Below are 15,463 nucleotides of genomic sequence, written 5' to 3'. Positions count from 1 at the left end.
GAGTTATAGGTAACTGAATGTATATTTCTTTCGGTGAGTACCCAAATCCAAGTATTCAAGCTTAAATAACGGGGAAAATATGCATTTTATATCATAAACGTATTAAACATTTGTCAAAGTACTTAGAAATATCTATCAAATGAGCCCCCGAACAAGTTATTAGCAGTAAAATTTATGCTCCAAAAATTTTTCAAAATTTATTGTTTTTTTTTTTTGTTAATATTCCGTAATTTTTACGATATCACGATATCAGATTCGCCCAAAAATCATTTGAAAGTTAATTCCAGGAGCTATTAAACCACGTTAAATTTAATTTTTTAAATCCATTACTTTTTTAAAAATAAAAGGTTAAATGGCCCCGGTTACATGGTTCTCACACCAAAACTTAAGCTTTAAACGTTTCTATCTCGGTTAGTTTTTACCCTGCAGAAATATTAAAAAAGGTAAAATATTTGATACAGAAAAAACTAAAATTTAGTTATATATTATTTTTTACGTAAATTGAGGATTTTTGGAGTTATTATCAAAATAATATGAAAATTGAGATAATTTTAAAAATTCTGATTTTTTTAAATTATATCTTTTTTTCACAAATATGCATTCTAAACCGGTCAAAATTGTTGAACTCATTACCTATGCTAATATAAAGAAATTCTGTAAGGAGTACTATAAACTTTAATTTTTGTGGAAATGGCGTATGCTTGATTTTTCACTTTTTCCTAAAAACTTCCAAAGGCTTTTTTATTTTCATCATAACTTACTTAATTTTGATGCTATTAACTTCTTTTGGAGCTCATTTGATAGGTATTCCGAAGTACTTTGACAAGTGTTTAGCAGCATTTTATAAAATGCAGCGTTTTCCCGTTATTTAAGCTTGAATACTTGGATTTAAGTACTTGTCGAAAAAAATATACATTCAATTGCCTATAACTCATTTTTTATTAACATTAGTGTAGTTATTTAAGTGAGGAGTGTATTCAATTTTTTATTATCTTTAATTTCGGTAATAATTACTTTTTTGTAAAAGCTTATAGTTTTTGAGTTATACGTGAAAACCCGCTTTAAAACATGCATTGTTTACGAAAAATAAAATCTTTGATATTCAATAACTTAAAAAGTATTATTTATATTAATAACTTTATATAATAAATTTTGCTTAGAATTTGTCCCTCTATCGATTTATGGTATTAGATTTAATAAAATAACTTCCACCACCGGGAAGGGGTGGCATCCACCCCCAGGGTAAAAGCGCAAGTTGGCATCATGTCACCTTTGTTTCTTGAGGTATCCTCTAATTACTCACCAATTTTCATGAAAATCGATGGACGTTCAACGAAATCGGAGGTGAAAACCTTCGGTGACTGCACTATATTAGGTTTTCTATTTATATATAATTGAGAACACTGATTAACTGATAATCCAGTATATTAAAAATAAAACACATTTTTAAACAAATAGGTGTGGATCCCGCGTATGAAAAAAAAAGTTGATTAATAGCAAGCTGAAAATTTGTTAATAGCTTAAGGGTGTCTATTCGGACAAACTTTGATATATGGGAACACTGGAACAGAAGAAGTTTTAATTGTGGAACAGGTTAAAAATTTAGAACGGTCAGACCACGAAAACGTCACATGTATTTTGTCCGACAGAACTTCCAATTGATTTGTTACCCTTTCATTAAACTCTCATGCAAAAACCAGGCTGCTATTTATCACCAAATGGGCATTATAATGAGTGAATCACGTAGAACATGTCAAATGACAGGAATTATGACAGGTGATAAATAGCAGTCTGATTTTTTCATGAGAGTTTAATGAAAAGGTAACAAATAAATTGGAAGTTCTGTCGGACAAAATACATGTCACTTTTTCGTGGTCTGACCGTTCCAAATTTTTAACCTGTTCCACAATTAAAACTTCCCCTGTTCCAGTGTTCCCATATATCAAAGTTTGTCCGACTAGACACCCTTAAGCTATTAACAAATTTTCAGCTTGCTATTAATCGACTTTTTTTTCATACGCGGGATCCAGACCAAAAAGTTTATTTATTCCTGCTTTTTTTGTACTTTTCCAGAATTTTAACTTCTTCGGGGCGAAACTTTTTAAGGTGTTTTCTTAAATTTGAAACATCTGAAAAGTCTTTCAAACATACCTATCTCACATTTATTTACCATTGTGCTCCAAACTTTTGAGACAATAAACTCAAACAAAATCAAAGTTGGATAGGAGATATAAACAAAAATATTCTGATTAGAGCTCGGAAAATATGCACTTAAAAAACCCTAAAATATGCATGCAAATATGCACAAAAAACAGTTGAAATATGCACTTAAATATGCTTTTATGCATTTAATGCATTTAAATAAAAGAACGCAGTAATCTTTGTTTTGAATGTATTTAATTATTTATTTGATGCCAATGGACTGTCGAGGTATTTGCTACAAAAATATTATTTTATGCTAAAGTCATAAAAAATATTTGTGGAAATGTCTATAACCTACAATATTATATCCATTTTTTATTCTTTTAGGTCAGGATCCCGTGTATGAAAAAAAAGTTGATTAATAGCAAGCTGAAAATTTGTTAATAGCTTAAGGGTGTCTAGTCGGACAAACTTTGATATATGGGAACACTGGAACAGGGTAAGTTTTAATTGTGGAACAGGTTTAAAATTTGGAACGGTCAGACCACGAAAACGGCACATGTATTTTGTCCGACAGAACAGACTTAAACTCTCCGAACAGAGATTAAACTCTCATGCAAAAATCAGACTGCTATTTATCACTAAATGGGCATTTTAATGAGTGGAACATGTAGAATATGTCAAATGACAGGAATTATGACAGGTGACAAATAGCAGTCTGATTTTTGCATGAGAGTTTAATCTCTGTTCGGAGAGTTTAATTCTATTCTGTTGGACAAAATAATTATGCCGTTTTCGTGGTCTGACCGTTCCAAATATTTAACCTGTTCCACAATTAAAACTGCCTCTGTTCCAGTGTTCCCTTATATCAAAGTTTATCGGACTAGATACCCTTAAGCTATTAACAAATTTTCAGCTTGCTATTAATCATTTTTTTTCATACGCGGGATCCAGGACTATTTATATTTATCATCAGTCTTTATTATTTATTATTACAATTATTATTAAAACTATACATTTTTAAACGTTTTTCTAAATTTTCTACAGAAAAACAGTCGTAGATATATCTGATTGTAATTGTTTAAGCATACACGGAAAAACTTATTTCTACTTCACATGAAGTTTAAGAAGCAAACTTAAAATATTGTTTAATTAAGGGTTCTACCTATAAAATTAAATTATCTTCACATTTCCCCATCTTAATAATATTTTTTTTAATTATTTTTGGATATCCCTCATTTTTCTTTAACACTGTGCAGATTATTGATACACTTTGTTGGTTTCACCAAGGTGTTGAATTATTTCATTCAATGAATTGATAATTTCAATACTTTGTTCTAAAGAAATGTTTCGCTTTTCTAATTTAGTAACTGGCTAAGCAATATTTCCAAATTGGTTTGGATATGTATCAAATTACTTTTTAATAACGGTTTTTGAAAACATCTACACATTGTTCATAGCACCTGAGTTACGTCTACATCGAAACTAAAAATGTCGTCTCTAATTCCCTCAAAATTATCGGTTATGAAATTTACAGAATTTAACCATGTTCTCCATCTAGTTATCACAAGTTCAGCTGGTAAAGGCACATTAGGTAAACGATCTTTATACACCTATACTCGCAGAAAGGCTTTTAAAAACATGTTTTTTTATTTGATACAAGGGCAGTGGCGGCTCGTGACCTTAGTATGCGGGTAGGCGACACATATACCTTTATATAATATACTCTATACTCTACATATTATATACTCGTATACCTATATACACACAACACAGTGTGTCGCATTTAAGATGAAGACACCCCTATATTGCGGCTATCAAAATAAATACAGATTTAAAATTTTGCAGTCATAGGTCTGGATCCCGCGTATGAAAAAAACATTGATTAATAGCAAGCTGGAAATTTGTTAATAGCTTAAGGGTGTCTCGTCGGACAAACTTTGATATATGGGAACACTGGAACAGGGGCAGTTTTAATTGTGGAACAGGTTAAAAATTTGGAACGGTCAGACCACGAAAACGGCACATTTATTTTGTCCGACAGAACAGACTTAAACTCTCCGAACAGAGCTTAAACTCTCATGCAAAAATCAGACTGCTATTTATCACCAAATGGGCGTTTTAATGAGTGGAACATGTAGAATATGTCAAATGGCAGGAATTATGACAGGTGATAAATAGCAGTCTGATTTTTGCATGAGAGTTTAATCTCTGTTAGGAGAGTTTAAGTCTGTTCTGTCGGACAAAATAAATGTGCCGTTTTCGTGATCTGACCGTTCCAAATTTTTAACCTGTTCCACAATTAAAACGGCCCCTGTTCCAGTGTTCCCATATATCAAAATTTATCCGACTAGACACCCTTAAGCTATTAACAAATTTTCAGCTTGCGATTAATCAACTTTTTTTTCATACGCGGGATCCAGACCTATCAAGCAAGTGTGATGGTTCACATTTTTTAAGATAGTCATAGTCAACTCAAATTTCAATTTTAAACGCTATCTACTGCGAATCTACAAACAGGGCGAATTTTCGATATTTTGCTTCGCGTTAGAGATACCGGAAAAAGTTATTTGGAAAAGTTGTTCCAAATATTATTCTAACTCCACGTACCAAATTTCATGACAAAATTCGCACTTTTAGTTTTTCAGAATTTGTAGTCAGGATCCTAAAACATACAATTGGCTATCCCGAGATGCAGCTCGGGACAACCATTACCGAAGGCGCAAACAAATGTAGTCTAACCTAGCCCCAAAAAGTTCCCGGAAATTCTCGTCCACTAGGGCAGACAAGCCACAGTTACAGCGCTGTGCTAGTGTAAGAATGAGAGACGCATATCATTCTGTTCTGTTCTTTAGGTTAGGCGGAATTTAAAGTGCCTGACCATAGGGTAGTACCAATAATAGAAGTCAGTAGTACTACTACGAGGAGCGTACAATAATTACAACTTCGAAGAGAAATTAAAAAGTAGCTTTTTTATTTTAGATACTTACGCATTGTGTCAAAATGTATAAATTACCATTTTGAAATAAATACTTTATATTAATAAATTATTTATTATTGTATTGTACATTTGAAGACGTTAGGCAGCGCCTACCTTGCCTACCCCGACGGGCCGCCCCTGTACAAGGGTATTGACCATTTTAAATTCCATCCTTACAGTTTGTAGCATCCTGTTTGTAACAAATTTGAAAAAAATATTTTTAAATGTTGTCCACTTTTGGTCATACGGCGCAGCATCACCTAACAATAACAAAATGTTTTCACTAACAAAATGTGACTGCATATTGTAGAGTCCCCTTCGTCTCCTTTATTCATCGCCTTATAAATTGTAAAAGGCGAATATTACCAGAAAGTGATACCACGAGAATTTTCAGATTTATTGTTTAGATTTGAGACTTCTCATTTCTCTTTAAAATGCATCTATGCAAAAAAATGCAGAAAAGTCTAAAAATATGCAATTTTAATAAACGCATATGCACTTACAAAATTTATCAAAAACATGCAAATATGCACTTAATATGCATTTTGCATATTTCCCGAGCTCTACTGATGATACTTGAATAGTTGATTGAATCTATGCCTGTGCCTCACAGTCACAATTACAATTTACATATTCACAATAGATTGTCAAGATTTAAAATTACGCCAAATATTTGGCGCACGTGCGCTCCTGTACCGGGACGAAACTGAGACATTGTAGGTAAAACAAACAAATTTTATCCGCTTGTTAACACATTCTCTTCCTCTATTTACAGGAACACAAAGGAAAAAAGAAAACAAGAAAATGCGAAAACAGGAAAACGTAAATTCAAATACTAGATAGTTTGGTTAATAAGTCTGTGGATTCTTGTAAAAAACTTGTGTGATTCTTATTTGCGAAAAACATGACAAAACGGCTATTAATTAAAAAGAAACGAGGACTAGAAATTCAAGAATTGACCCCAAGAAGATTCTGCAGACCCTTATTAAATAATGACTCTTTACAGACAAGTACAGATGATAACATTTGACAAATTATTAAGAACCTACAAACCCTTGTCAAAACGTACTAAACATGATTCCTTAGTCTTAGAACAACAGTCTAAGTTAAGCACAAATCAAGAATTGCCCACAAGAAGAATCTGCAAATCCTCATTAAATAATGACTCTTTACAGATAAGTACAGAAGATACTATACATGATTTCTTAAATTCAAATTCTGTTAATGAAAGTACGGTTTTCCTATCTAATTTTAGTTTGCCTAATGATTCTAACAGTCAACTGTCTATCTCAAGCCATCTATATTACCCTTCAACAGAAAGGATCGAGGAAACTCTTGAAATTGAGGTTGTTAAGAAGAAACAACCGAAAACTACGTTAAGTTATATAACGATACCAAAAAAAGTTTGGAAAGTAGTAGTGATTTTGTAGCAACTTTGCAGAAGGAACGTGTACCTTGTAGTACTCCCATAGTTGCACTTAAGGCCCAAATTCAAAATGATACAGTGTCTCCACTAAACGTTAATTCTTTGCTAAAGAACGCTTTTGAGCAAGTTGATAGCTGGAACAATGAATTTTCTGTACCTACAAGTTCGAGTACACCTCCGAGAGACTTGTTCTTGATAAGAACCATTCGCCTGGTAGAAGAACAAGTTTGATAACACTGAGACATGAAAAAGTTATAAAATCTTTCAGGAAACGCCATAAAAATAAATCCAGAAAAAATAAAGCTATAACAAGTTTTGAAGAATCCGAAATTCAACATACATCTTTTCCCAGCCAGGAGAATTTGAAATCTCGACCAAGTTTTGAAGAATCCGAAATTCAACATACATCTTTTCCCAGCCAGGAGAATTTGAAATCTCGACCATCAATTGTGAATTTTGTCAGTAAAAGAAAAAACACAAATGAAAAATGTTCATCCCATGGCTCCGTTACGGAATAAGATATGGTTAACCAAGAAAAAAATTCCACCGTTATTCTCAAAACATGCCAAAGAAGACCCTTCATCTCCATTTACTGGTAAGTTATTTTTAATTATTCATTGCCGCTTTATCCATTTTCTTCTTCTTCTTTTTTCTCTTTATAAGCAATTCTGCTTGTTCATTGGCGGATTGATACCTCTATGGAAGATGGTCACTCCATCTTTTGCACAGTCGGTTTGTACTTCTTCTACTGATTGGTGATCTATTTCTTGCTATTTTGACCACACGTGTCTCCCTTATTCTGTTTATGTGGTTATTCCATTTTTTTTCTATTTAGTGTCCAGTGGCGTGCTGGCCATATAAATGAATCGGTGCAATCACCGAGAGGCCGCAGCCTCTTGAGGCCGGTCAGATAGGATTTTTTCACAAAAATTTTTAGATGTAACAAAAAAAATATTTTTTAATTTCTAATTTTAATTTTGCTAATAATATTAATAAAACATTTCAAAAAAATTGAAATTTTTCCAATTTTCTTAAAACATGTATGTATGTACTCTGCAGAATTAAAAATGTCTTCCACATTGTTTCCGAAGTATTGGAAGTATTGAAAAACGATTTGATCAAGACAAATGATGTGATGTGAATCCAAAAATTTATGATGTTATATGCACCCTACATCCTAGAAATTTTGACAATAAAAAAATGGTATACCTTTATGATCTTTAACGGCATTTAAATCATTTACTGAAAAATTAAGAAATTTTTATCCAACCATAATTGCGACTGCAATTAGAGAAGAACTCGTGGATTGTGCTGATAAATGGATTGTATTAAAAAATAGGATTTTGCAAAATACTGAAATTATAGAAGATAGAGTTTATGAGGAATATGTTCAGTCTATAGAAATTATGAAGGATGATATTATTAATCTAAGTGATAATGAACATGAAGTAACAAATGACAGTGTTGTTGATATCGTGATAAATTCACCTCCGTGTGGTACTAATAAGTATAAAGATTGTATAGCTTGCTGTTACGCTGTTTTCCATAAGTACAACTTACATCAGTGTACTTATCCAAATTTAAATAGTATATAAGCATTTATTAATTCTTTCAGTGACACAGAAATCTTGCGAAAAAAGCTTTTCAACGTTGAAATACATAAAAAATCAGTTAAGAAGTACTTTAACACAAGATCACTTGGAAACATTTGAGGCGCTCAGAGCAACAGTGGCCTAACCCAAAATCCACAATTTTACCAAAACGGTTTTATTACATTAAAGTTATCCCTTATTTAAGTATTTTCAGATGCAGAGTGGCTGAAGCAATTAATGCTTGAACCACTGCACCTGAGATTAGTTAAACAAGGGACAACTTTAATGTAATAAAAGCGTTTTGATAAAATTGTGGGTTGTGGGTTAGGCCACTGTTGCTCTGAGCGCCTCATTTATACTAATGGCTATAGAAAAAGAAACTTTGTATAAGCTTAAAAATGATGAAATAATCGACGAATTTGCTCAAAAATCTACCAAAATGCGGAAATTATTGGTCGAGAGTTAAGTTATTATTTTATAAAATAATTGCAAAAGAATGTTTAGATTATTGCATTGTATTAACATTTTAAATATTGTTGAATTAAAGTATTTGCACTGTACTTGTATTTGTACTCTCTTGTATAATCGATTTACTAAAATTCAACTTAATACATGATTGAAAAATTCTCAAAATTTTATTTTACTTTTATCTTAATTACTACATCAAACTCATATTATATTTATTTAGGAAATCATGGTTTCTGCCTTACTGCATACAATATTGGCATACATGTCATTTATTATTTGTAAAATTATTGCTTATTCTTAAATAAAAAACATATCAAATTAAAAAAATCATTGAGTTTAAAGTTGTATGTTTGATTTAAAAATAATTTATATTTTTGTTTTTTTTTTTTGATTTTATAAATAACAATAAAACATCCTGATAATAGAAGGTAAAATGATGGGAGGCCGCTTTTCTATAAAATCACCGGTCCGCTTGAAAAGTTACAGCACGTCACTGTTAGTGTCCATTCGTTTATACGCTGTTTGTTACATTTTCTTTTAATGTCTTCACTCCTCTGTAGATGTCTCAGCGTATTTCCTGTAATGCTTCCTAGTAAGTACTTTCATTTCTGCTGTTTCTGGTAGTCTTTGTGTTGTGGCTGTATCGGGTCTTGTTTCTGATGCTTATGTCATTATTGGTTTTACACTGGCTTTATAAATTCCTGACTTCATTTCAGCGTTAATAGGTCAGTTTCGCCATATAGTGTTATTAAGTGGTCCTGCCAATGTATTTGCTTTTTGTACTTGATTTGTTCTTTGTCCAGGTCTCCGTATCTGAACAGTCTAATTCCAAGTTATTCTATTTCCATTACTTGTTCGATACTGATGCCAACAATTTCTATTTTGCATTTGATTGGTTCTTTACTTATTACTATTGTTGTAGTTTTCTGAGATGAAATTATCATTTTGATTTTTTTTTGCTTTTATGTTAAAACTGTGGACTAATATTTGCATATCTATCTTCATCTTGAGCTATCGGCATTGCGTCGTCTGCATAACAGAGTATTTTTACTTCTTTGTTTCCATTTTGCATCCTATTTCTTTGTTGACGCTTTTGATTATTTCTTCTTCTTCTTTAAGTACCGTGCCCAAATTTTTAGGCGTGGGTAGCTTCCATAACAATTTGCCGATATCGTTCTCGATCTTGTGCGGCATGTAACAATTGATCTGCTGATAAGCCAGTCCATTGACGAAGGTTTCGGAGCCATGAATATTTCTTTCGACCAATTCCTCTTTTTCCGTCGATCTTTCCATTGAGTATTAACTGCAGCATCCTGTATCTGCTACCTCTCATTATATGCCCCAGATATTCAAGTTTTCTCTTTTTTATCATCTTCATTAAGTCACCTTCGCCTTGACCTACTCTGTTTAAGACTTCTCTGTTAGAAATGCGTTGAATCCAAGATATTCTGAGCAGTCTACGATATGACCACATCTCAAAGGCTGCTAATCTGTTCATCATGTTAACCTTCATGATCCAGGTTTCACATCCATATAGTAATACAGGATACACATAACATTTTAGGAACTTGATTCTTAGTTGTAAGTTCAGCTGAGAGTTGCTCAGAATAGATCTAAGTTTCATAAATGCTCCTCTTGCAATTTCTATACGAGTTTTAATTTCTTCATCCGGATTTAGTGTCTCGTTTATCCAACATCCTAGGTATTTAAAATGGTTAACTTTTGTTATTGATTCATCACTGACAATTAGTTGCATAGGGCCGACGTCTTGTTTACTAACCACAAGTAACTTTGTCTTTGTTGCATTTATGTTAAGTCCGTTATTGGAGCATTCTCTAGTGACTCGATCTATAAGCAATTGAAGATCTTCGATGTTTTCAGCCATGATCGCGGTGTCGTCTGCATATCTGATGTTGTTAATAGTTTCACCCCCGATTCGAACTCCACATTGTCCTTCCAAGGCTTCATTAAAAATTATTTCTGAGTATACGTTAAACAAAGTTGGGGATAACACACAACCCTGTCTGACACCTCTTTGAATGCAAATTTTGTCTGTTTCTTTGCCGTCTACCAGAATAGAAGCTTCTTGATTCCAATATAGATGTTGTAAAAGTCTCAGATCTTTATCATCTATTCCAATCATTTCTAGATATTGAAACAACCTATCATATTGAACTCTATCAAACGCCTTCTCAAAATCTATAAGGCAGACGTAAATTGGTTTCTGTACTTCCCATGATCGTTGAAGTAATGTTAACATTGAGAACAAAGCTTCCCTTGTTCCCAATCCTTCTCTGAAACCGAATTGTTTGTTTCCCATTGTCTCTTCACATTTCTGCTTGATTCTATTAAGAATTATCTTAAGAAGTAGCTTGAGAGAGTGGCTCATGAGACTAATTAGTCTAAAGTCTTTACATGATGATGTATTAGGTATTTTTTGGGAGTGGAATAAATGTAGACTCTAACCATATCTGTGGCATCATTCCAGTCTCGTATATATGGTTATAAATGTTTGTTAGTTGTGAGGCATTGTCGTCATCCAGAAGTTTGAGCCAGTCTGATGGTACTTGGTCAGGGCCTGGAGATTTCCCATTTTTGCTCTGTTTGATGGCTTTCTCTACTTCCGCTTTTAAAATGCTAGGACCAGTATTCGTATACTTCGTGGTGTTAAGTGGTGGCCTCGTATCCAGGTTGATTATTTCATTCATGATTAAATTGAAGAGCATAGAGCTCAATGAGCTCCCTTGTCCAATTTAGACATCATTCATCAGAGTTATTCTTTAATAGCCATATTCCATTAAAACTCCAGAAAGCCAATGCATTTTTCGTACATTTCTAGTGGACCTACCTCTCTCTTTAAGCATATAATTTGAAATTAAGTAACCTAAATTTGCCGTTTCTTTTTTTCTTCATTCTTTGGATTTTACAAACTCATTTAAGGTGCTATCCTAGTGTAAAAGTACAAAATTCATATACTTTTTTGGGAATTTCTAAAATGAAAAGTAGTATACCAATGGTTTTGAAAATTTGCATGGGCATTTACTATAAAAAGAAGTATATGTAATACAATTTTCATAAAAAAGTATTAAAAATTAAACGATTTATGCGCCATCTACTGGCACCGTGAAAATAAAAACATGGCTCTACTGCTGCAGTGATTGGGACTAATAGAGATCCTGAAACATAAAACTTCAAAGTGATTATTGAAATATAAGTTATTTCCTATCCCATCAACTAGGATTATTAAAAAATAATGAAATTTGGAAAAATGACGAAGTGTTGAAAAAAATTTTTAAAACTAGCTAAAACATTTTCAGTTTAAAAAACCTCTAAATTGACATTTTTTATCCGATCAAAAACCCCTAGTTCATGGTATAGAAAATAACTTATATTTTAATAATAACTTTGAAATTTTATGTTTCAGGATCTCTGTTAGTCCCAATCACTGCAGCAGTGTAGTTATGTTTTTATTTTCTCGGCCCCAGTAGATGGCGTATATCTCATTTAATTTTCAATATTTTTTTATGAAAATTGTTTTACACATACTTCTTTTTGTGTTAAATGACCATGCAACTTTTCAAAAGAGTTGGTGTATGGGAGGAAGGGGGAATATCGCCATTCGGTATTACGAGGTAATACCGCCATAACCAGTGGCGGCTCGTGATTTTTACAATAGGTGAGGCTATACCGAACTGTAAAATATCTAGACAAATTTGAACTAGCAAAAAAAGCCAAAAAATGTATTTTTCGGGTGTAACTACAATGATATTATGCTAAAAATTATGATGTATCGCAGATTTAAAATGCGTTTATCTCGCAAACGGTTGAGTTTAGGGAGATGAAAAAAGTATACCTTTTTTAAGTAAAACTAATAGGAGAATAAAAGTTTTAATGTCAAAATTATACAGAGTAAGGGATATAAAAAATTGAACGTAATAAATGGGAGCTGAAAGGCGTATGTGGCGCCCTCTGGGCAATACATAATTTTTGGTAGGGAATTTAATTTTTTCGACCCAAAAAACCCCCACATACCAAATTTCATGTTGTTATCTCATACCTGTCAGGAAATATTCAATAATGAATAAAAAAAAAAGTTTAACTTTGACACCCTGTATCTCGGTTATTATAAACTTTGTACTAAGATAAGTTAGCTTAAATCGGCCTATTTTAACCTCAGGAACCTGAGGTTAAGCTATGGTCCATTCTTTACCAAACACCCTGTACAGAGTTGCTAATAAAGTGAAAAAAAAATGATGTAAAAATTATAACTCACCAGATAAATCTAGGTTGGTTATTAAACTGCTAACTTAAGTAACATCAAATATAAATTATTATCAAAATGTATATTTCCCAGACTGTACAGAAAATTGATAAATTTTGAATTTAAAATTATCGATAAAATAAATTTCTTTATATAAAATTCAAAGTCAATGTCAGTTAAAAAGTCAGCCTACATCAACAAGTAAATAAAAATGGGATACATTTAAGTATATTACCAATATGATAATTTATTAAAAAAAAAAACAAAAAGAAGATTTTAAATAAGTAGAAAAATATTTTTTTTAAATCTTTTTATATATTATAGTTTACAGAAGTACAAAAAATGTAAAAATGATATAAAAATAGAAAAAAAGCAACCAATGTGACGTACTTATGGTTTGATGGTGAAATAATTGAATTATAAAGAAATGATGTAGTTATAAATTTTACTTAAATTTTGAATTTCTGATCTTTTATTTAAATTATGATCACTTTTGCTAAGACACCATTTCCAAAAAGGTCCTTTTGAATTTATTACCTTCACTTCACAAAATTTTAATGTTATCGAAATCCATTATGTGGTTTTTGTCAATTACAATATTATATTATAAAATATATAATATATAGGGTGTCCCAAAAGTAGTGGAACGGTCGAATATTTCGCGAACTAAACATCGGATCGAAAAATACGTGTTCAATCATTTTCAAAAATCTATCCAATGACACCAAACACCAACCCCCACTACACCCCCTGGAGGTGGGGTGGGGGTAACTTTAAAATCTCAAATGGAAACCCCTAAATTTTCTTGCAGATTTGGATTCGTTACGTAAAAGTAAGCAACTTTTATTCAAGACATTTTTTCGAACTGTGGATAGATGGCGCTATAATTGGGAAAAACGATTTATCCTGATACCATAGGTAAATTATAGAAACGGTCTAATATCTCGAGAAATACACTTTCAAATGAGAAACCAAAAAAACAGGTTTCTAATATTTTTCGAAAACCTATCGATAAACACCAAAAATGACCCTCCAATCCACCCCCTGGAGACGGGGTGGGGGTAAATTTAAAATCTTAAATAGCAACCCCCACTTTTTATTGCAGATTCGAATTTGTCATGAAAAATTAAGCTACATTTATTCGAAACATTTTTTAAAATTGCTGATAGATGGCGCTAATAAATCGTATTTTCCAATTAAAGCGCCATATGTCAACAATTCTAAAAAATGTTTCGAATAAATGTTGCTTAGTTTTTCATGACGAATCCGAATCTGTAATAAAAAGTGGGGGTTGCTATTTAAGATTTTAAAGTTACCCCCACCCCACCTCCAGGGGGTGGGTTGGAGGGTCATGTTTGGCGTTATTTGATAGGTTTTCGAAAAGTATTAAAAACCTTTTTTTTGGTTTCTCATTTGGAAGTGTATTTCTCGAGATATTAGACCGTTTCTATAATTTACCTATGGTATCAGGATAAATGGTTTTTCTCAATTATAGCGCCATCTATCCACAGTTCGAAAAATGTCTTGAATAAAAGTTGCTTACTTTTACGTAACGAATCCAAATCTGCAAGAAAACCTAGGGGTTTCCATTTGAGATTTTAAAGTTACCCTCCACCCCACCTCCAGGGGGTGTAGGGGGGTTGGTGTTTGGTGTCATTGGATAGATTTTTGAAAATGATTGAACACGTATCTTTCAGTTTTTTGATCCGATGTTTAGTTCGCGAGATATTCGACCGTTCCACTACTTTTGGGACACTGTATATATTTTATGTGTATGTATATATAAATTGTGTAGAAGTATTTAAATTTGAAATAAATGTAAAACCTTATTTTGGATGGGGAAAAACGATTTATTTCGCGACCGTCATCTCTTCGGCGAAATAAATTTTGTATGTACATATATACAGTGAGCACGTAAAGGTTGGAATAAATTCATTTTCTCGAGAATTGACGACTTTGAAAAAAATCCTGAAACAGGTCAATTTTTATTTTTAAATTGCCATTTTTTGACATAATATGTATTATACTAGTGACGTCACCCATCTGGGCGTGATGACGTCATCTATAATTTTTTTAAATGAGAATAGGGGTCGTGTAATAGCTCATTTGAAAGGTAATTCAATTCTCTATTCAATAATATAAACATTAACATAATTATTTATACAGGGTGTCCAAAAAAAAATTTTAATTAAATTTATTGACATAAAAAGAAGAATGTGTGTAATTTATTTAACTCAAAATACATTTTACTGCCAGTGCCGGTTTATCCATTGGGCGCTTGGGGCGGGCGCCCAGGGGGCGCCCTTTATTTTTAAATTACAATTTTTTGGCATATATTTCATACTAGTGACGTCATCAATCTGAGCGTGATGACGTAATCGATAATTTTTTTTAATGGGAATAGGGGTCGTGTGGTAGATCATTTGAAAGGTCACATTCCTATTTAAAAAAATAATCGATTACGTCATCACGCTCGGATGGATGACGTCACTAGTTTGAAATATATGCCAAAAAAATTTAATCTAAAAATAAAAATCAACCTGTTTCGGGATCTTTCTCTAAAATCGTCCATTTCAGAAAAAATTAATTTATTC

The 15,463-nt window shown here is 32.3% G+C and overlaps 2 protein-coding genes across 2 annotated transcripts in view; one reads left to right on the top strand and one right to left on the bottom strand.

Annotated features, from left to right (window-relative positions):
* Positions 1-7,138, top strand: part of LOC126893407 (uncharacterized) — a 56,541-nt gene extending 49,403 nt beyond the window's left edge. The window contains exon 2 of the mRNA XM_050663546.1: positions 5,898-7,138. Coding sequence (XP_050519503.1) covers positions 6,115-6,552 — 438 coding nt within the window. The 5' untranslated portion in view covers positions 5,898-6,114 and the 3' untranslated portion in view covers positions 6,553-7,138. The remainder of the gene's footprint in view (positions 1-5,897) is intronic.
* The window catches only part of LOC114333190 (carboxy-terminal kinesin 2), a 138,875-nt gene that overhangs the window by 63,840 nt on the left and 59,572 nt on the right, over positions 1-15,463 (bottom strand). The window lies entirely within an intron of this gene.

Source organism: Diabrotica virgifera, chromosome 10, assembly GCF_917563875.1.
Source record: "Diabrotica virgifera virgifera chromosome 10, PGI_DIABVI_V3a".
Taxonomy (NCBI): Eukaryota; Metazoa; Arthropoda; class Insecta; order Coleoptera; family Chrysomelidae; genus Diabrotica; species Diabrotica virgifera.
Note: the sequence above shows the minus strand (reverse complement) of the source record. Positions and strands in the feature narration are given on the sequence as shown.